The sequence below is a fragment of the Aulonocara stuartgranti genome, assembly GCF_965226115.1.
Source record: "Aulonocara stuartgranti genome assembly, chromosome: 7".
NCBI classification, from domain to species: domain Eukaryota; kingdom Metazoa; phylum Chordata; class Actinopteri; order Cichliformes; family Cichlidae; genus Aulonocara; species Aulonocara stuartgranti.
This window is the reverse complement of record NC_138945.1, coordinates 2,570,769-2,591,269: the sequence shown is the minus strand read 5'-3', so window position 1 is coordinate 2,591,269 and position 20,501 is coordinate 2,570,769. Positions and strand designations below refer to the sequence as shown.

At 41.8% G+C, this 20,501-nt stretch overlaps 1 protein-coding gene and 2 long non-coding RNA genes across 3 annotated transcripts; all 3 read left to right on the top strand.

Moving 5' to 3' along the window:
* Positions 1-1,644: 1,644 nt before the first annotated feature.
* On the top strand, positions 1,645-7,034 carry LOC309712069. Its single transcript, XR_014278176.1, has 3 exons — positions 1,645-1,902; positions 2,012-2,067; positions 5,178-7,034. It is a non-coding gene; the product is annotated as an uncharacterized lncRNA (long non-coding RNA).
* A 4,265-nt stretch (positions 7,035-11,299) lies between these two features.
* Positions 11,300-14,844, top strand: LOC309711472 (uncharacterized protein). The gene is made up of 4 exons (XM_082541825.1): positions 11,300-11,468; positions 11,567-11,622; positions 13,888-14,706; positions 14,790-14,844. Exons 1-3 carry the CDS (start codon positions 11,443-11,445, stop codon positions 14,700-14,702), a joined length of 897 nt encoding a protein of 298 aa, XP_082397951.1. The 5' UTR covers positions 11,300-11,442; the 3' UTR covers positions 14,703-14,706; positions 14,790-14,844.
* Positions 14,845-17,530: 2,686 nt separating this feature from the next.
* LOC309712049 lies at positions 17,531-20,501 on the top strand. Its single transcript, XR_014278165.1, has 3 exons — positions 17,531-17,743; positions 17,837-17,892; positions 18,618-20,501. It is a non-coding gene; the product is annotated as an uncharacterized lncRNA (long non-coding RNA).

Here is a 20,501-nt window from a genome sequence, read left to right as displayed (position 1 = left end):
AAGTCTACCACCAGTTCCTTGGTTTTACTGTCGTTGATCTGGAGGTAGTTCAGCTGGCACCAGTCCACAAAGTCTTGAGTCAGTCCTCTGTACTCCTTGTCGTCCCCATCAGTGATGAGGCCGACTATTGCAGAGTCATCAGAGAACTTCTGCAGGAAGCACTGGGTGGAATTGTGGGAGAAGTCTGCAGTGTAGATGGTGAAGAGGAACGGAGCCAGAACCGTTCCCTGTGGGGCCCCCGTACTGCAGACGACCCTGTCCGACACACAGCCCTGAGTCCTCACATACTGTGGTCGGTCGGTGAGGTAGTCCAGGATCCAGGTAGTGAGGTGATGGTCCACTCCAGAGTTCTCCAGCTTGTCCTTCAGAACCGAGGGAAGAATGGTGTTGAAGGCACTGGAGAAATGCTCCTGCTGTCCCCAAACCAGGTCAAACCGACTTATCTGTTCCCTCTTCATCAGTACAGATATGATTGGATCAAGGCAACCCTTCTTGAACTAGTGCCTCCGAAACACAGGAGCAGACTCATGAGCCAGGTCATGTAAAACCACAAAGTCCCACTCTGCATGAAACAGAAGGCCTTTCTTCAACTGTGAAACCACACTGCAATAGACTTTTGAGCCAAGTAGAAAACGAGTTAAAGAAGGAAAATGAAAGAAAAATAAGATGTTCTTTGTGTACAGGCTGTGATCAGCTGATCTGGGCTACTGCTGCTCTGAGGTTTACTGCTCTTTGTGGATTTACACAACCGAATTTAACAAGATGTCAGCAGGTGTTTTATGAGTTGTACTATTCCATCCTCTACACTGACAGTTTGTTTTTCCGCACGTTTCACAGCATGAAGAAACACGATGTCACATGTACAGATCGGTATCTCATTGAAAACCACGAGGCTTTACATTTGCAGTTGATCAAATCCCACTGAGCAGAGGTTAATGATAACATCTCTTCTTCCTCTCCTGTCCTGTCTTTCTTATCTTTCTCCATCTGTGAGTGAAGTTAGCTCTCTTTCTTTTGTCTCCCTGTGAAATACAACAGCTGGGCCTTCAGCTGCAGCACGCTGTGTCACAGTCTCACTGTGTTTGCTGATGTTTGTTGAGCTGACAGAAACGCTGCATTTGAAATTACCTGACACTGAAAAACTTTTACTCCCTTTATTTGTGTTTTCCTACTTCAGCGTGAAGCATGACTAGCAGTTTTTATATGTAAATGTCATAAAGATAATCACATTATTTAAAGATTTATGAGAAACCAACCCTTCAGGTTTCTCAACCACGTGAGTGAGCAGTGAATCAGCCAGATCCAACCCTCACTGATCACGTTCAGTTTCCAAACACCAAGAGCTGGTCGTGAGAAATACTGAACTTAAGGGTTCAAGACGGGTTGGGGGACATCACAGAGGCTACATTTATCTTCAATATGGGATCATTGTTTTTTACTGTGGCTCCTGATGTCAATACAAGGCCTTTAAAAAAATGTGTGCAAGGTGTATAAAATTATAAAAGAAAGAAAACCCCACTATAATACAGCTCTGCACTTAGACAATCAGGTCAGAAGTTGAAATCAAATGTGTTCTTATTGTCCACATCCTCTCTGGGGCATAGATTCAATCATTCTAACGTCTCAGCCAGGCCAATCACATCAAGTGTTTGCACCTGTGTGAGGCAGAGTTTGCTTCAGCCCAACTTTTCATTAGGAAGATGGAAAAGACACACACAGACAGCCGCGTGGCTTGGATGCTCGACTTTGAGTCTCGTGGGTGTTTGGTTGGAGGAGCTGGAAGTTGGGCTTTCTGGATCCACGGCTGACAGGGCAGCTGTGCTGCACAGTCCAGCTCAGCGCTCGCAGCTGTGAGGACACAGCGACTGCAGCAGTCATGGCTGCTGGCTTCCTAATTGCAAGGTAACACATTAAATATGAAACCAAATGGGTTTTATTAGGTCCATTTTATTTACTTGAGTCTATGTTTGTCTGGGTCTACCTTGACTGTGTATTTGTAACTGTTTAACAGATTATTGCTGGTCTGTTTGTTGAGTGAGGTGAACTACTCCTCAGCTTTTCCAAGAGGTAAGCCTGACTCACCTCCTGCTGTTTGGAAATGGGGCTAAAACTCTTCTTGTAAACAAGAGAATGGGCCTTTGTTAAAATACCTGTGTTACTATAACTGAAGAGTCCTGCAAATTAAACCCTGTTAAGCTTTGATTCGTTAGCAACAATTTACCAGCTCCCCTAATTAAAGTGAGACCAAACACTAGGCCTACGATCTGATACACAGCACTGACAATTCAGGGTGGTGTTTTAGGGAAACTGCACTGCTTCATTCACGTTGGCTTCATCTGCAGACTTACAGGCACAAGATGGCTCTAAAATTCTAGAATATTCTAGCAGCTCTCAACCAAACCGCGGTTATTAAAGTGTGCTTTAATATGTATAGTGATGTAAGAAATCTCCATAAGAAATCTGACCTATGTCCTGTTTCTTTTTTTTTTTCCAACCCTGCACAAATCAACAAAGAGCCATAACAATTTGCAAATGCAGGGGAATGTCTATAAAGGGGTCTCGAGGTGGCACTCTTCTTCAGTCCTGAAATGTAATTTTTACAATCTGAGTCTAATAAGAAATATATGCTATTAACTTTTCAAATGTATGTGGTCTTAAAACAGGACAGTGTTCAGGGTATGTTTGCAGCATTCTCACGCTATGGAGTTCTTGTGTACTGGATCTAGATGCTGTCTCCACACTATATGAAATGCAGTTGGTATAAAATGAGTTGTCCTGTGCTTCATCTTATGCTGCTTAAATTGTTTCACAGGGAACTAGACGAGCCTTCTTTAAGCCAACTGTCAGGCCGGTTTATTCGTCACGACGCTCCTTTGTTGTCATTTGCAAAACACCGTAACAACACTTGGGTGCAGTCGGGAACTGTTTCTGTGCTGCTAATCATGAATTATGAAGTCCATTAATTCAAATTAGATTGTTGAGATTCTAGAGACGTGTTGAAAATAGATTTTTAATGTCTAAATTTTACTACTTCTTTCTAACCTTTATTTAACCAGGAAGATCCCATTGAGATTAAAAACCTTTTCCATGGATGGGCAGCAGCAAGTTACAAGTCACAGTTACAGAAATTACTGTTAAACACAGACGGCAACAACACAAATGCAAAATTAAATGAAAAGAATAAAATTAAGATAGAAAAAAAAAATTTAAAAATCAAAGGAAAATACAAAAATTCAGTTAAAATGACAATCTAATTGAAGCAATTGCATGTTATGGACTTGGCCTCAGGGATTCTTAGTTAGCACTTAAGTGCTTTATGAAATAATTCAGTGTTTTTCCAGTCGTTCTGCAGTTTGTTCCAAGCCAAGGGTGTTAAATGTCTGTTATATAAAACTGTATAAATGAGAGTTCCTCCGACTTGCCGAAGCAGGCCATCCTACCCGAGAGTATAACTCAGTGTTGAGTCTGAGATTTACGGTTAGTGATGAACCTCAGTGAAGTATGCTTCACTATCAACCATTCGAAGACATTGAGCAGAAGCATTCATGTATAGGATATCTCCATAACCCAGCACAGGCAAAAATGTTGCATTTAAAAGCAGATTCTTTATATTGTAAGAAAAAAAACTTATTTTGAAAATAAAATCTGTTTTAACTTCAGATTTTTCACGAGATTCTCTACATGTGGTTTGAAGGTGAGCGCTGTGGCACTCCGTTGTGCACTGTAACAAATTCAGACCATCAGATTTAATGCACTGAGACATATCACTGAGACAGTTTGAGAACCATGCCACTGCTCTGAGTCCTGACTGGAGGAGTCTAAGTTTTAAAATACAATGATCAACAGTGTCTAATACGTTTGACAAATTAATAGAAAGGGACGCACAGTGTTGTTTCTTATCAAGTGCAACAGTAATATTATTTGCCACTTTCACTGCAGCTGTGATGGTACTGTGATTTATTTATTTTCTTCCTCTAAAGCCTGATTGATCAGATAAAATGGCATTGGTGTGTAGAAACTAACTGCTCGCACACACGAGCTTCAAGAACTGTGGCACAGGACAGATTAGATATTGGTCTATAATTAGTAAAAACTGCTGGGTCGCCCACTTTTAGTAGAGGGATAACAAAAGTTGATTTTCATACTGAGGGAATTTGATTCAATTCAACTTTATTCATATAGGAAAGAAAAACTCCCTTTTAACAGGAAGAAACTTAATTTATCCCAAATTGTGATCATATCCATCCTGGGTATCAAACTGCACACATTAAGATGAATAATCTTCAGCCGAGGTGAGGATTTAAATTCAGATGGTGTTTGACTGCATTGCAGCTCAGGGCCTGGTCTAGCTTGAACATCACCAGATAAGAGCAGTATTAAGACAATCAGAAGTCTCTGCTTTGAGACTTTGAGTTTGACTTGTGAAATGTTGAAACTAAGCAGAATTTTTCTTAACTTTGTAATCATACAAAACAAGAAGGTTTTGAAGATGAGGTAAATCTTTGTGTAGATCAAATGAAAAATCCGTGTCCTATTCCAAATACATTGGAGATCGTACAGGATGTACAGCAGCAGTGATGATATAGATCTGGGATCATGTTAAATGTGCTTGACTTAGAAAAATTCAGTGTCCCAAAGTCCCCCACAGCCAATAAGCAAAGTTATTTTAAAAAGTAATTATCCAAAACACACGACTATTGTTGATACTGAATTAAATGTATCATCAGGCTGCAAAGACCTAGGATGGCAAGTAAGGCTCCAGCCAGAAGCTCATGTCCTGGTGGCTTGCTAGCAGATGGCTTCTGGCATCTGCTTGGCTTCTGCTTGCTAGCAGATGGCTTAGTGTGCTGTCGATAGGTCCAGCCAGCAGCACAGGCCCCGGTGTGGTGCAGACAGTTTCTGGTAGTAGCAGAGGCTCCCAAAATGGGCCACTTTCCAAGAACTAACAGAATAGTTTAAAATACCCTTAAAATACCTTGTTGGAAAAACACTAGAATCCATTTAAAATAGTAAAAACAGAAAAATACCCAACAAATTCAAAGCAGACATTCAACAAGGAGACATGCTGCTGCCATCTTGGTCAGCCATCTTGGTCAGTGGTCTTGCCATGTAATCTTGCAGAAATTACAAATTACAATGTAATATTTACATTAACCTTCACCTGTTTTCTTTCATAGCCAGAAGTTTTGTGCAACCGAGAGTGTGGCAAAGTGAAGGAGAGGAAGAAGCCTACAACTATGAGAACTGTCATCCTTTCTACTACATCAGTGCCCAGGACAAAACATTGGAAAAGCAGGGACGTTTAATGATGGCCCCTTTCCATATCTGTAAACAAAACCATCCCATAGTGTACCAAAAAGCCTCAAACCTCAAGCCTGCAAACCCCTTGCAGCCACGATCTAATGTTGCCACCAAATGGCCAAAAGAGACTGTTCTACCCCAGCCTCCACCACAGAAGAAATATCTGTCACCCAAACCCAAAAGCTACGAATTTAGTCTGAGCATTCCATATTTTGATCTTTCGGTCAGACATGAAGGGGGAGATTTGGCCAATGAAGGACATGATGGTGGAAATGATACCGCTCCTGTCTCTAAACCAGGCTTTCAAATCGACTTATCTGTTCCCTCTTCATCTGTCTCTCAATATCCCAATATCCCAATGACCAGCTATGTTGACAGTTCAGTAAATCAAGAAAATCCAGAGAACACAGAGTTTGTCAATTACGGTAACATAAAGCAGGAAATGCCACAATCAAGGCAACCTTTCTTAAACTCTGCTGGTAGTAGTTACTCAGAAACACAGGAACCGGCTTATAAACCATATTCCATCGAAACACAATCAAGTTCAACTCTTACTGGATCAGAAAGACCTTTTCTACATTTTCAAACACAGGAGCAGACTTATGAGCCAGTTCATGTTAAACCACAAAGTTCCACTCTGCATGAAACAGAAAGGCCTTTCTTCAACTTTGAAACAACACCACAACAGACTTTTGAGCCAAGTCGTGTTAAACCCCAGTCAAGTTCACCAATAACTGGATCAGAATGGCCTTTCTTTAACTCTGCAGCAACACAGCAACAGACACATGAACCAGGTTATCTTAGACCTCAATCAAGTTCAACCCTTGGTGGATCAGAATGGCCTGCCTTAAACTTGGCACCTCCCTGGCAACAATCCTTTGAGGCAGGTCATCTTAAGCCTCAAGCAAGTTCAGCAATAGCTGGATCAGAATGGCCGGTCTTCAATTCGGCACCACCCTGGCAACAATCCTTTGAGGCAGATGGTCTTAAGCCTCAATCAAGCTCAACCCTTGGTGGATCAGAATCGCCTTCCTTAAACTTGGCACCACCCCGGCAACAATCCTTTGAGGCAGGTCATCTTAAGCCTCAAGCAAGTTCAGCAATAGCTGGATCAGAATGGCCTGCCTTCAATTCGGCACCACCTCGGCAACGAACCTTTGAGCCAGGTCGTGTTAAGCCACAGTCCAGTTCAGCAATAGCTGGATCAGAATGGCCTGCCTTAAACTCAGCAGCAACACAGCAACAGACTCATGAGTCGGGTTATCTTAAACCACAATCAATTCCAGCCCTTGGTGGATCAGAATGGCCTGTCTTCAATTCGGCACCACCCCGGCAACAATCCTTCGAGGCAGCTGGTCTTAAGCCTCAATCACGTTCAACCCTTGGTGGATCAGAATGGCCTGCTTTAAACTTAGCACCAATTCAGCAACAGACTCATGAATCAGGTTATCTTAAGCAACAATCAATTCCAGCCCTTGGTGGATCAGACTGGTCTGTCTTCAATTTGGCACCGACTCGGCAACAAACCTTTGAGGCAGATGGTCTTAAGCCTCAATCACGTTCAACCCTGGATGGATCAGAATGGCCTACCTTAAATATGGCACCAACTCTGCAACAGGCTTCTTTACACAGGAACTAACTCAGTGTCAACTCTGTTCAATCTGTGCACAAAGGTTATTTTACTTTTGGAGCGCATTTCTGCCAAGACTAACTCACCATGCAAATAAATACACAATTTCCTTCTTGCATCTGATGTCATTTATATTTTTATACGTTTACTCATACATCTCTAGTCCCTTTAGGGCAAAAATAACTTGGTATTCACTTATATTTTCTAAAATGTCCAATAATAGTTTTAGAAATCTTTAACATTTGATAGGACTTCTGTAGTTGCCTTCTACAAAGATATTTGACCACCAGCAGGTTGCTTTGCCAGAAATGTTGTTACCTGTGTAGTAAGAAATGCTGTGTTTGATCTTACATCAGGGCCTGCTGTTTCTGTGTTTAAATAGTGATTCTATATTGGTGTTGGGTGTGGATGCCAGAGTGAGTAGTCTTGCCTTATTACAGCTAGAATGGGTCCAACTCCCTCACTTACTTTTATAACTGGTAAGATAAGAATAGAAGGATGACAGGATAAAGACATGCTGTGGAAGAGAGACAGAGATTAATGACAAGTATGATTCAAGGAGGTGTGTTAACACATAGTGAGTGAAGAACTATCAACCAATGCATCATGGGAATCCCCCAGCAGTCTACATCTATTGCAGCATAACTGAGGATTCAGGGTCACCTGGTCCAGCCCTAACTATATGCTTTAGCAAAAGAAAGTTTGAAGCCTAATCTTGAAAGTAGAGATGGTGTCTGTCTCCTGAATCCAAACTGGAAGCTGGTTCCATAGAAGAGGGGCCTGAAAACTGAAGGCTCTGCCTCCCATTCTACTTTTAAATACTCTAGGAACAACAAGTAGGCCTGCAGTGTGAGAGCAAAGTGCTCTAGTAGGGTGATATGGTACTACAAGGTCATTAAGATAAGATGGGGCCTGATTATTTAAGCCAATGAAGGGAAGCCAAAACAGGAGAAATCTGCTCTCTTTCTAGTCCCTGTCAGGACTCTTGCTGCAGCATTTTGGATCAGCTGAAGGCTTTTCAGGGAGTTTTTTGTACATCCTGATAATAATGAATTACAGTAGTCCAGCCTGGAAGTAATAAATGCATGAACTAGTTTTTCAGCGTCACTCTGAGACAGGATATTTCTAATTTTAGAGATGTTGCACAAATGAATGAAGGCAGTCCTACATATTTGTTTAATATGTGCATTGAAGGACATGTCCTGGTCAAAAATGACTCCAAGGTTACTCAGTGTTACTGGAGGCCAAGGTAATGCCATCCAGAGTAGGAATCTGGTTAGATACCATATTTCTAAGCTTTTCAGGGCCGAGTACAATAACCTCAGTTTGATCTGAATTAAGAAGCAGAAAGTTAGCAGCCATCCAGGTCTTTATGTCTTTAACACATTCCTGCAGTTTAACTCATTGGTGTGTGTTATCTGGCTTCATGGACAGATAGAGCTGGGTGTCATCTGCATAGCAGTGTAAATGTATGCTATGTCTTCTAATGATACTGTCTAAGGGAAGCATGTATAGTGTAAACAGAATTGGTCCTAGCACTGAACCCTGTGGAACTCCATAATTAACCTCAGTGTGTGAAGAGGACTCTCCATTTACATGAACAAACTGGAGTCTATTAGATAGATATGATACAAACCACTGCAGTGCAGTACCTGTAATACCTACAGCATGTTCTAATCGCTCTAATAGGATATTATGGTCGACAGTATCGAATGCTGCACTGAGGTCTAGCAGGACAAGCACAGAGATGAGTCCACTGTCAGAGGCCATAAGAAGATCATTTGTAACCTTCACTAAAGCTGTTTCTGTGCTGTGATGGGCTCTGAAACCTGACTGAAACTCTTCAAATAAACCATTCCTCTGCAGATGATCTGTTAGCTGTTTGACAACTACTCTTTCAAGGATGTTTGATATGAAAGGAAGGTTGGAGATTGGCCTATAATTAGCTAACTCAGAAATATCAATTGGAGAAAAAGACTCTAAATGTTGCATCTGTGAGATGATTATGGGTAATTTTTTCTCTAATTCTTAAAATTTTATTTGTGAAGATGTTAATGAAGTCATTACTTGTTAACGTTAAAGGGATAGTTGGCTCAACAAACGCGTTACTGTAATCCGATTACTTTTTTCAAGTAACGAGTAAAGTAAGGGATTACTATTGCAAAAACGGTAATTAGATTACAGTTACTTTCCTGCATTACTAAAACCGTGAGTTTTTTGCGAGAATGTCTCATGACAGTGACGTAAGCGAATGTGACGTTCGTGACAACAGCTGTGTGCATTTAAAGCGTGGAAGTACTGACCTTATTTTGAGTTTGATTCCATAAAAACTGACAAAAACATTAGCGTTCGTCCGGAGTGGGAAGAAAACTTCTTTCTACAGCGAAAAAAACCCTAAACTTACGAGCAAGCACCAAGTGCGCAACGACGTAATGGGAAATTCACAGAGAAACTCGCGGATTCTTCAACTGACCGCTGCGGCACACCTGCACCAGGGCAAATCTCCGCCTGACCCACTCCTAGAGCAACAGGACCGCTAGTCTTTGATTTTATATATTTTCTGCTGTGTTTCACTTGCATCTATTTGTGTGTAAACACAAAAAAATATTTTATTTTATAGTAGTATTTATTTATTGTCATTGTCAAGAACAATGAAATTGATTGTTCTTGACAATGACAATAAATAAATACTGGAATGTGCAGAAAATAGGTTTAAATGTTAAACAAATTTCTTCCAGTCAGAGAATGTAGCATATAATTTCATTTTTGCTTGATGCATAAAGTTAAAAGATTAAAATTGATAAAACAAGTTTTAAAAACAGACTTTTCTATTTGTTTACATTTTGTATGATGGATTGTGCAGAAAAAGTAGAATTGGGCTGAAAATTCTCTCGCTTTATCACCTATTCAGGTTGTAATTCGTGTTTTTAAAAAGTAACTAAGTAATTAATTACTTTTGAAAATAAGTAATCCGTAAAGTAACGGGATTACTTTTGGGGGGAAGTAATCAGTAATTAGTTACTGATTACTTTTTCAAGAAACTTGACCAACACTGCTCAAAAGAGCTCTGACTTTTTGTCAGCCTGGCTACAGTGCTGAAGAGAAACCTGGGGTTGTTCTTATTTTCTTCAACCAGTGATGAATAGTAAGATGTTCTGGCTTTACAGAGGGCTTTCTCATAAAGCAACAAACAGTTTCTCCAGGCTAAATGATGATCTTCTAAATTTGTGCTGCGCCATTTCCTCTCCAACTTACAAGTTATCTGCTTTAGGCTACACAGAAACTACACAGAAAACTCTGTGTAAGGCCCAGGTGGACGATAGATGATAACAAGTAAGATTGGTTTCTGAGTTTTACAGCTGGGGTGGACGAGGCTAAGCATCAGGCTTTCAAATGAATTAAAAGTCTGTCTGGGTCTTTGGTTGATTAATAAGCTGGTGTGGAAATTTGCTGCCACACCTCCCCCTCGGCCTGTGCTTCGAGGTTTCTGGTAGTTAGAATGACTCGGGGGTGTTGATTCATTTAAACTAACATAATCATCCTGCTGCAACCAGGTTTCTGTCAGGCAGAGTAAATCGATTTGTTGATCAATTATTAACTCATGTACTAACAGGGACTTGGAAGAGAGAGACCTAATGTTTAATAATCCACATTTCACTGTTTTACTCTTTGGTGCAGTTGAGGATACTGTATTGTTCTTTCTTTGTGATTTTTTTATGTTTATGTCACAACATCAAGCAGCACTGAGTGGACGAGAGCATCAGGAGGTCGACCCTGTGACCCGGTGCAGAGGGAACGCTCGGCGTTTGTAATGCTGACCAAACAAAACCATGTGGGAGATTCAGTGTCAATGATTCGTACCATCTGAACTCGTGGGGTAACATTTTTGAAAATGCTATAAATACAAAGAAATATAATATAAATACTCTTTCTGCCACGATGCCACGTCACTGTTTGAAATTGGATTTTTAATCTTAATTAGATGTTTTTACCTGGATAAATAAAGGTACTGTACTGGGATAAGAAATAATAAAATCCATAGCGTGAAGGCTCTTCTTCTTTAAAGCCTAATGGCAGCTGGTAAACCAACTTAAAGCCACATTACTGCCACCTACTGGAGCGTGGATGGGAAAATAGCAGGAAAAAATAACTATGTTGTCTCCTTCAATCCTGTAATGGGAAGATATTCAAATGAAAGATTTTGTAATTCTGTGTTGCTGTCCTAAACGAATTCCTCAGGTTGCTAAATATAGCCACTAATTTCTTCTCTCTCCCTCACACGTGTATGGGGGAGGGAAGTTGACCTGTTGGGTACCTCAGTTCAACTTCTCATTAAAACAGGCTAATTGGAAACACCTGCAGTAGGAAGGACCTATAAAGACAGCAGCATGTCCTGAACACTTGACTCAGAAGCACACTGGTGTTTGGCTGGAGTAGCTGACAGGGCACCACTGCATGCACAGTCTGGTTGGAGGGTTTGTGAGGACACAGCGAGTGCAGCTGCAGCAGGCATGGCTGCTCGGTTCCTCATTGCAAGGTACCACGTTTAAATGTGCTTTCATGATCTACACTTCCTGTACTCAAATGTGGACCTTTGTCTGGTTTTATCTTTACTGTATTTGTGCTGTTTGACAGGTTTTTACTGCTTTATGTTTTGAGTGATGTGGACTACTCCTCAGCTTTTCCAGGAGGTGAGCCTTACTTGCATCTTGTTGTTATGAATTTTGTCCAAAGCCTGTAGCAAATAACATTTTCAGCCTGTGCTGAAACATCCTGCTCCACAGTTAAAAAACTATAACAACTTACTGCCTTACCTGAAGAGTCCAGCAAAGTCATGCCTGCACGCAGAACCTGGAGCATCTCTTTAGAAAACACTTAATCATTCTTTAGATTCAAGATTCTTGGGGAAAGTATGAAGTCCTTCAGTGGGTACTAAACAGGAGACAAAACAACCTTGGAAACAGCTAATATTCTAGAGCACATAATTAATACATTAGAAGTCTTTGAAAGCTGACTGTTAATGCCACTGTGTGCCACTAAATGGGTCTGCAGTCTACCTTTGTAAGGACAACGCAGCCAATGGGCTAAAGTTCTGTCATGTCCAAATCAGCAGGTTAAATTTGGTTTGCTTTGGAAGCAGAGAATTGAAGTGGATAAAATGTATCAGACACTGAGAAATGTCACCAGAAGACTCTAAAGAATTGAATGTTTCTGATGCTAGAGCAACGTTAAACTGGAAATGCTGATTAGATCCAGTGGTGGGACAAAGTATTCCAGACCAAACCAAAAAGCCAGGTTTTCTTCATCTAAACTGGCTTGACAACATCTAAAACGCCAGTTGAAGGTGACTGGTGTTAAGGTTCTTGGTGTTTTGTATGCAGCACATTTCCAACAAAGTGCTTTACAGACTAAAGTGTAAAATGCACAACAATAATAAAATAATTTTTTAGAATAATAAAATAAATACAAAAATACAATAACACAAACATCTGCAGCAACAGTGACCAAAGCTGTAAAAATTGTTTGGGTCAACATGTGCTGGAAGTGAGGCCATTAAAGCTGTGTCTTTTAGAAACGTAAGATGTTCCACTGTTTGTGCAGATCCAGTATTTGGAGGCAGGGGTGTCCAACTCCAGGCCTCGGGGGGGGGGACAGTGTCCTGCAGGTTTTAGATTTCACCCTGGGTCAACACATCTGAATCAAGTGATTAGTTCATTACCAGGCCTCTGGAGAACTTCAAGGCATGCTGAGGAGGTAATTTAACCGTTTGAATCAGCTGTGTTGGATCAAGGACACATCTAGAACCTGCAGGACACCAGCCCTCGAGGCCTGGAGTTCCCCACGCCTGATTTAGAGGGAGGGGGGCCTGCCACAGAAGGCTCTGTCACAACAAAATTTAAGTTAGACCATGGAATAATTAACACTGGTTTTTAACTTAACCTCATACTTTCAGGAGCCTGAATAGAAGCTCATATGGGTAAGGAGGGGTTTGGTCGTTTTCATGATGTAAAAACACAACTTGAATCCTGTAAGGAAGCCAGTGTAGGGAGGCTAGCACTGGGGTTATGCGCCATCAGTTTCATACCTGTCAGCAGAGAAACGGCTGCATGTTGGCCCACCTGAAAATGGTAAATTGAGGACTGGTCCAAACCAAAAAGTGGAGAGAATCGCACTAGTCCAAACTGCAACTGAATGAAAAGATGGTAACAAATGGCTAAATGCTCTTCATGGCACTGAAAACTAACCCTTTGTAAAGTTTTAAACACAGGGAAATATCTGTTTATGTAAATACTTTCGGGAAGAAACTGAAATGACTGATTCTAGAATAAAATTTCACTTGCTGGGCCCACGTCATCATTTTAGGGTTGACAGTGTTTTAGTAGGTAAAGGTGAATGGCTTGGCCAGTTGAGCTGCGGTTTGGGGAAGGCCTCAAAGGGTACTGGCAGCGGCTCCCAGGCCTGGCAGATCCCCTGTGTACTAAATAGATGTGAAGAAGATAAAGAATTTAAAAAGGGGGAGGCAGGGTGGGGCATGTGTAAGGGAATGAACAGCTTGTAACTGGGAGAACATGTGGATAAGGACCAGAAAGCGTGTGTTAGGAGGCTTGGGCTCGCTCTTCGAATTCTGATACTTTGTCCAATTAAAGTGACGTTAAAAGCAGACTGTAGTTAAACGTGTAAAAGAAGTTTCTGAACCCCAACATTCCCCAGAGAGGCTCCTAAAAGAGTAATTGTAGGTCTGTGCAAAAGTTTCTTTAGCTGCAATCATCTGCATTTCTTGCCGCCTTACAGATTAGGAAACACAAATTTTGGTCCACTCAGAGAAGACCTCTCAAATTTAAGTCACTTTCCTCCTGTTAAGATGAATCTGCATCAGTATACTGAAAAACTGTAGGGTTTTTTTTTTTTTTTTTAAGCTTGGTATAATCTGTATTCTTACCCATGTTCTCTCTCAGCCACAAGTCCTGTGCAGCCTAGAGCGTGGCAGGGTGGAAGAGAGGAACACAATGTGTATGGAAGTCCTCGTCCTTTCCAGTACATGAGGGCTCTGCGGCCGACAGATCCAAAGATCAACCTTAATGTGCACGATCAGGTCAAAGTCCAATCCCCAAGATTGTATCAGCCACGCTCCAATATTCCCGCCCACAGACCCATGGAAACGTATCCGCTCCAGCCTCAAGCACACAGAAACCACCTTGTGGCCAAGCCCAGGAGCTTTGACTTGAGCCTGAGGATTCCTTTTGCTCAGTCTCGTGATGGTGCTAATCCTCCTCGGTACAGACCAAGCAGCTTTATTATTGACAACAGTTTTAATAATCCCAGCAGATGCCATGGCCATGACTCTTCCAAGCTGGGCTACCAGTTCAGCTTATCTGTTCCCTTTTCACGAGGTTCTCCACGCCGCCAGGAACATCACAGCGGACATCGACACAGGCCTGAGGAAGCTGATTTGGGTCACCAAAGACCGCAAGTTTATGTGCCGGTTCATACAAGGCCGCACCCCAACGAGCATCATCATCGTGAGTATCATCATCGTGACGAAGGCCGCCCTGGTCGGGTCTCTGCATTTCCGGAGCCAGATGGACTGGAACGCCCATCAAGGCCGCGCCATCCTCAGAGATATGTCGACCCTTACAGTGGCTACTACAACTCCCACATGAATCCTACGTGGAACGACTACTGGTGGTATTACCATGGACCTCACTGGGGTCATGTAAAGCATCCATCTTCTGACCCTTGGCCAAATTTCCATCGGTCAGCTTCAGACTGACATGGTGGGTCACTGGTTTTTGGCTATTACAACATGGCATTTCTTGATGGTTAAAACCTGTTCCTCATATTTCTTCCTCCTTCACAGCTCTACAGTGCAACAAGGATCTCCTGTATTTATCTAAAATAAAGTGTGAAAGCTCTCCTGCAGTTTCTCTCGTCTTCTGTCAGGTTGAAAGAATAGCTGAACACTTGGGTTGAGGTTGCTCTTTAGAGCTAATGACATTCATGTGTTTGCAAGCAACAAGTCTATGCCCGAATGTTAAAAGCCACTGACTCTGCAGCTCATTAAATATTTGGGTGATGTACATTTTGAACTGCATCTAGAGATGTAACTGAGCCCAGTATTTCACAATTATCGCAGGCTTGACACCAAATCAAGTGTCCCGTCTTTCACAACCTGCTCTTGTACAAGTTTACAAGCACTCCAATTTATGTAGAAACTCCATTCGGCCATCGAATGACACTTCAGTCGAATTCCTGCTCTGAGGAGTCTCAAGCTGGGATCGCTGCCTGCCAAGACACGAGATTAGCCACCCGAACTGTCAGTTTTGGCAGACTATTGAATAGTTTCTCACATCTTAAACTTGTTCTCCAATACAGTTCTTGGCTGCAGAGGATGACTTGAATGTTTAACGTTTTCTCCCTGGTGAATAATGACAAAGATTTAGGTAAGATGATTCTTCTAAGGGTTAAATGAGACCTGTCCCCTCCTGAGCCTTTATCAAATGCAGTGGAGCACTGAGGTTTGGCAGTTGCTGAAAGAAGACGTTCTGCTGCACCCAGTCCAGATTGGCTGGCCTTGGCTAAATCCCTTTAAGCAAAATATGTAATTCTCAGATTATAGTATTCACCAACATGTTGCCTCTAGACGAGCCCCTAAAATTGAGGCTGTTAAGTTTGAGTGTGCCTGATTTGAAACCTAATGCTGCAGGCTCCCAAGCTTTTAACGCCTGCCACACCACTACTAGCATATCATTCAAGAACCTTGCAGCTGTGTTGACTGTAGAGGCCACGTCCGAAGTTCCCTCTGATGTCTCTGTCTTTCTAAACGGACGGACAGTAACTGTGTAAGAACTGCAGATAGTCAGATTAACAGCAACAGTATTTTGTCTCTATCTGCCATTGTAGAAATTCATCTCATGTAAACAACATGGCGCACAGCGTCGCGTCGAACAAAGCGCACACCTGTGACGTTCCGTGGCTAAATATCAGTTTTCCTCATCCACACGTAAACGCAAAAACTGAGTATTTGAGATTCTCCACCCTGGCAGGAGTTTTTAAAAATCTGTTTTCAGTTTTACGTGTGGACGAAAGGTGCAAATGCACAGAAAAATCTGCGTTTTCAAAAATACCTGTGTACATGTGGCCCTAGCCTTACTTCAAGTCATCCCTTGGATATGGACAAATATGATAATTTTTCATAGCTAGATGTACCGCCACTAGATGCCATGAGAGATGCCACATTTTCAGCAACCAGCTCTTTGGGAGTTCCATTATTGGTGAAAAATAAAATTTTATGGCTGTCGTTGGAGTTTCTTTTATTTTTAAAGTTGTCTGTTGTGTAGATAAACACTGGCTCATGTGTGTTAGATGCCTGTTTTATGCTTGACTGATTTGTAGGTCAGTTTTACATTCCTGCAGCTGTGTCCATGGTGGGGGTTTGTTTGTTTTTCACACCAACCACACAAAGGAAATCATCAGATCGGGTGAAGTTGCTTTTTTTTAAAAATAAATAAATAAAACATTTTCTGTTATCACATTTTGGTGAGTCTGTGTGAACTTGAGCTCACTGGGTTAAATCCCAGTGCATCTTATTCTTTAGCCAGAGTGGATCGTCTGCCGCCTCCTCCTATCCCAGCATCCTTCTCTTTCACTCCACCCTCTGCTTGTCCTCCTTAATTACATCCATGAATCGTCTTTGAGGTCTTCCTCTTTATTGCCTGGCAGCTCTATTTTTGACATCCTTTGTCAGTGTATCCACTCTCCCTCCTCTGTACAAAAAAGAGGAAAAACAGTCTACTCTAGAGTTTGAATCGGATATTAAAATTTTATTCATCTTTCATCAACCTTTTGAACATAGCTTGAAAGCTTTTAGAGCTGTATTCAAACATGTCAAGCTGATTAACGCACACTGTAAATGTGTTCTGTCCCTTTACCATTTTCTGTTCAGTGTTCATTTATTTCTCTCATGATTTTCTCAGTAACGTCAAAATAAAAGCACCCAAGTTCACTGTGTGTATGTTGGAGCCTTTACATGTTTATTTCCTGGCTTGGCCACAGATGACAGACCGACTCATCCTCCTTCAGCTGTTCATGAATTTCCACAGCCAAATCTGGTTGTGGTGATACTTTCAGGTTCTTGTAGTGTGTCGTTGACCAGGCAGGTAAATTAGCTTCAGTTTGTGGTTGAAGGCTAAACAGCACATTCAGTCATGTAGTGTTGCCTCACCCCAAGAACAATTCAGCTATTTAATCTTAAAGTATCTCAAGTCTTTTTTTTTTGTTTGCTTTCTTAACATAAAAAACATATATTTCATACCTCTGATAAATTTGCCTTTAACGTCGCAAATTTATTTTATGTTGGTGCTTGAGCTCAATGCAAGACTTTTATTATTAGTCTTTTATTTCATGTCAAAATGTGTATAAGCGCATAAAACTGTAAAAGGAAAACAATACAGCACTGTACTGTAGAAGTTGAAATCAAACGTGTTCTTATTGTCCACATCCTCTCTGGGGCATAGATTCAATCATTCTAACGTCTCAGCCGGGCCAATCACATCAAGTGTTTGCACCTGTGTGAGGCAGAGTTTGCTTCAGCCCAACTTTTCATTAGGAAGATAGAAAAGACACACACAGACAGCCGCGTGGCTTGGATGCTCGACTTTGAGTCTCGTGGGTGTTTGGTTGGAGGAGCTGGAAGTTGGGCTTTCTGGATCCACGGCTGACAGGGCAGCTGTGCTGCACAGTCCAGCTCAGCGCTCGCAGCTGTGAGGACACAGCGACTGCAGCAGTCATGGCTGCTGGCTTCCTAATTACAAGGTAACACATTAAATATGAAACCAAATGGGTTTTATTAGGTCCATTTTATTTACTTGAGTCTACCTTGACTGTGTATTTGTAACTGTTTAACAGATTATTGCTGGTCTGTTTGTTGAGTGAGGTGAACTACTCCTCAGCTTTTCCAAGAGGTAAGCCTGACTCACCTCCTGCTGAGGGAACTAATACAAAAATCCACATGTAACTGTTTTACTCTTTCCTTTATTGCAATATTGTTTTGCTATACAGCAAATGGAGTATCTATAAAGGGGACTCGAGGTGGCACTCTTCTTCAGTCCTGAAATGTAATTTTTACAATCTGAATCTAATAAATGATTAAATATTGTCAGTTAAATACCAGTGTAAGTTAAAAAAAAAATTAATTAAAAGTAAGCTTTATTCACAGTCCTGTTTCAATGTACATGGTCTTGAAACAGGACTGTGTAGAGTATATCTGCAGTATTTTAATGTTATGGAGTTACAGGGTCTAAATGCTCCACACTATTAAATATGAGTTGTCCTGTGCTTCATGTTACGCTGCTTAAAATGTCGCACAGGGAACTAAACAAGAACCTTGTTTAAGCCAACTGTCAGGCCGGTTTATTCTTTATGGCACATCTCTGCTTTGTTCTTGTTCCTCCCAGAGAAACCTCATTTGAAAAAACGGTAATGTAGCTCTGTGCATTAGCAAACTGTTTCTGTGCTGCTAATCACCAATTATGAAGCTAAATAGATCAAATGAATTATGCTCTCATGATAGATTCCTGCAGAAATATGTTGTTGAGGTTCTAGAGGTGTTGGTTTGGAAAATATAGTCTAAATGTCCAAATTTTACAATGTAATTTGTAACTTAACCTTCACCTGTTTTCTTTCATAGCCAGACGTTTTGTGCAACCGGGAGTGTGGCAAAGTGAAGGAGAGGAAGAAGCCTACAACTATGAGAACTGTCATCCTTTCTACTACATCAGTGCCCAGGACAAAACATTGGAAAAGCAGGGACGTTTAATGATGGCCCCTTTCCATATCTGTAAACAAAACCATCCCATAGTGTACCAAAAAGCCTCAAACCTCAAGCCTGCAAACCCCTTGCAGCCACGATCTAATGTTGCCACCAAATGGCCAAAGGAGACTGTTCTACCCCAGCCTCCACCACAGAAGAAATATCTGTCACCCAAACCCAAAAGCTACGAATTTAGTCTGAGCATTCCATATTTTGATCTTTCGGTCAGACATGAAGGGGGAGATTTGGCCAGTGAAGGACATGATGGTGGAAATGATACCGCTCCTGTCTCTAAACCAGGCTTTCAAATCGACTTATCTGTTCCCTCTTCATCTGTCTCTCAATATCCCAATATCCCAATGACCAGCTATGTTGACAGTTCAGTAAATCAAGAAAATCCAGAGAACACAGAGTTTGTCAATTACGGTAACATAAAGCAGGAAATGCCACAATCAAGGAAACCTTTCTTAAACTCTGCTGGTAGTAGTTACTCAGAAACACAGGAACAGGCTTATAAACCATATTCCATCGAAACACAATCAAGTTCAACTCTTACTGGATCAGAAAGACCTTTTCTACATTTTCAAACACAGGAGCAGACTTATGAGCCAGTTCATGTTAAACCACAAAGTTCCACTCTGCATGAAACAGAAAGGCCTTTCTTCAACTTTGAAACAACACCACAACAGACTTTTGAGCCAAGTCGTGTTAAGCCCCAGTCAAGTTCACCAATAACTGGATCAGAATGGCCTTTCTTTAACTCTGCAGCAACACAGCAACAGACACATGAACCAGGTTATCTTAGACCTCAATCAATTTCAACCCTTGGTGGATCAGAATGGCCTGCCTTGAACTTGGCACCTCCCCGGCAACAATCCTTTGAGGCAGGTCATCTTAAGCCTCAAGCAAGTTCAGCAATAGCTGGATCAGAATGGCCTGTCTTCAATTCGGCACCACCCCGGCAACAATCCTTTGAGGCAGATGGTCTTAAGCCTCAATCAAGCTCAACCCTTGGTGGATCGGAATGGCCTGCCTTAAACTTGGCACCACCCCGGCAACAATCCTTTGAGGCAGGTCATCTTAAGCCTCAAGCAAGTTCAGCAATAGCTGGATCAGAATGGCCTGTCTTCGATTCAGCACCACCCCAGCAACAATCCTTCGAGGCAGATGGTCTAAAGCCTCAATCAAGTTTAACCCTTGGTGGATCAGAATGGCCTGCTTTAAACTTAGCACCAATTCAGCAACAGACTCGTGAATCAGGTTATCTTAAGCAACAATCAAGCTCAACCCTTGGTGGATCAGAATGGCCTGCCTTAAACTTGGCACCACCTCGGCAACGAACCTTTGAGCCAGGTCGTGTTAAGCCACAGTCCAGTTCAGCAATAGCTGGATCAGAATGGCCTGCCTTAAACTCAGCAACACAGCAACAGACTCATGAGTCGGGTTATCTTAAACCACAATCAATTCCAGCCTTTGGTGGATCAGAATGGCCTGTCTTCAATTTGGCACAGACTCGGCAACAAACCTTTGAGGCAGCTGGTCTTAAGCCTCAATCACGTTCAACACTTGGTGGATCAGAATGGCCTGCTTTAAACTTAGCACCAATTCAGCAACAGACTCATGAATCAGGTTATCTTAAGCAACAATCAATTCCAGCCCTTGGTGGATCAGACTGGCCTGTCTTCAATTTGGCACCGACTCGGCAACAAACCTTTGAGGTAGATGGTCTTAAGCCTCAATCACGTTCAACCCTGGATGGAT

Bases quoted from the DNA above. Each gene is read 5' to 3' on its own strand.
- LOC309711472 (XM_082541825.1), top strand. From the start codon at position 11,443: ATGGCTGCTCGGTTCCTCATTGCAAG. The intron at 11,469-11,566 runs GTACCACGTTTA...GCTGTTTGACAG, and splicing joins GCTCGGTTCCTCATTGCAAG to GTTTTTACTGCTTTATGTTT. The intron at 11,623-13,887 runs GTGAGCCTTACT...GTTCTCTCTCAG, and splicing joins CTCCTCAGCTTTTCCAGGAG to CCACAAGTCCTGTGCAGCCT.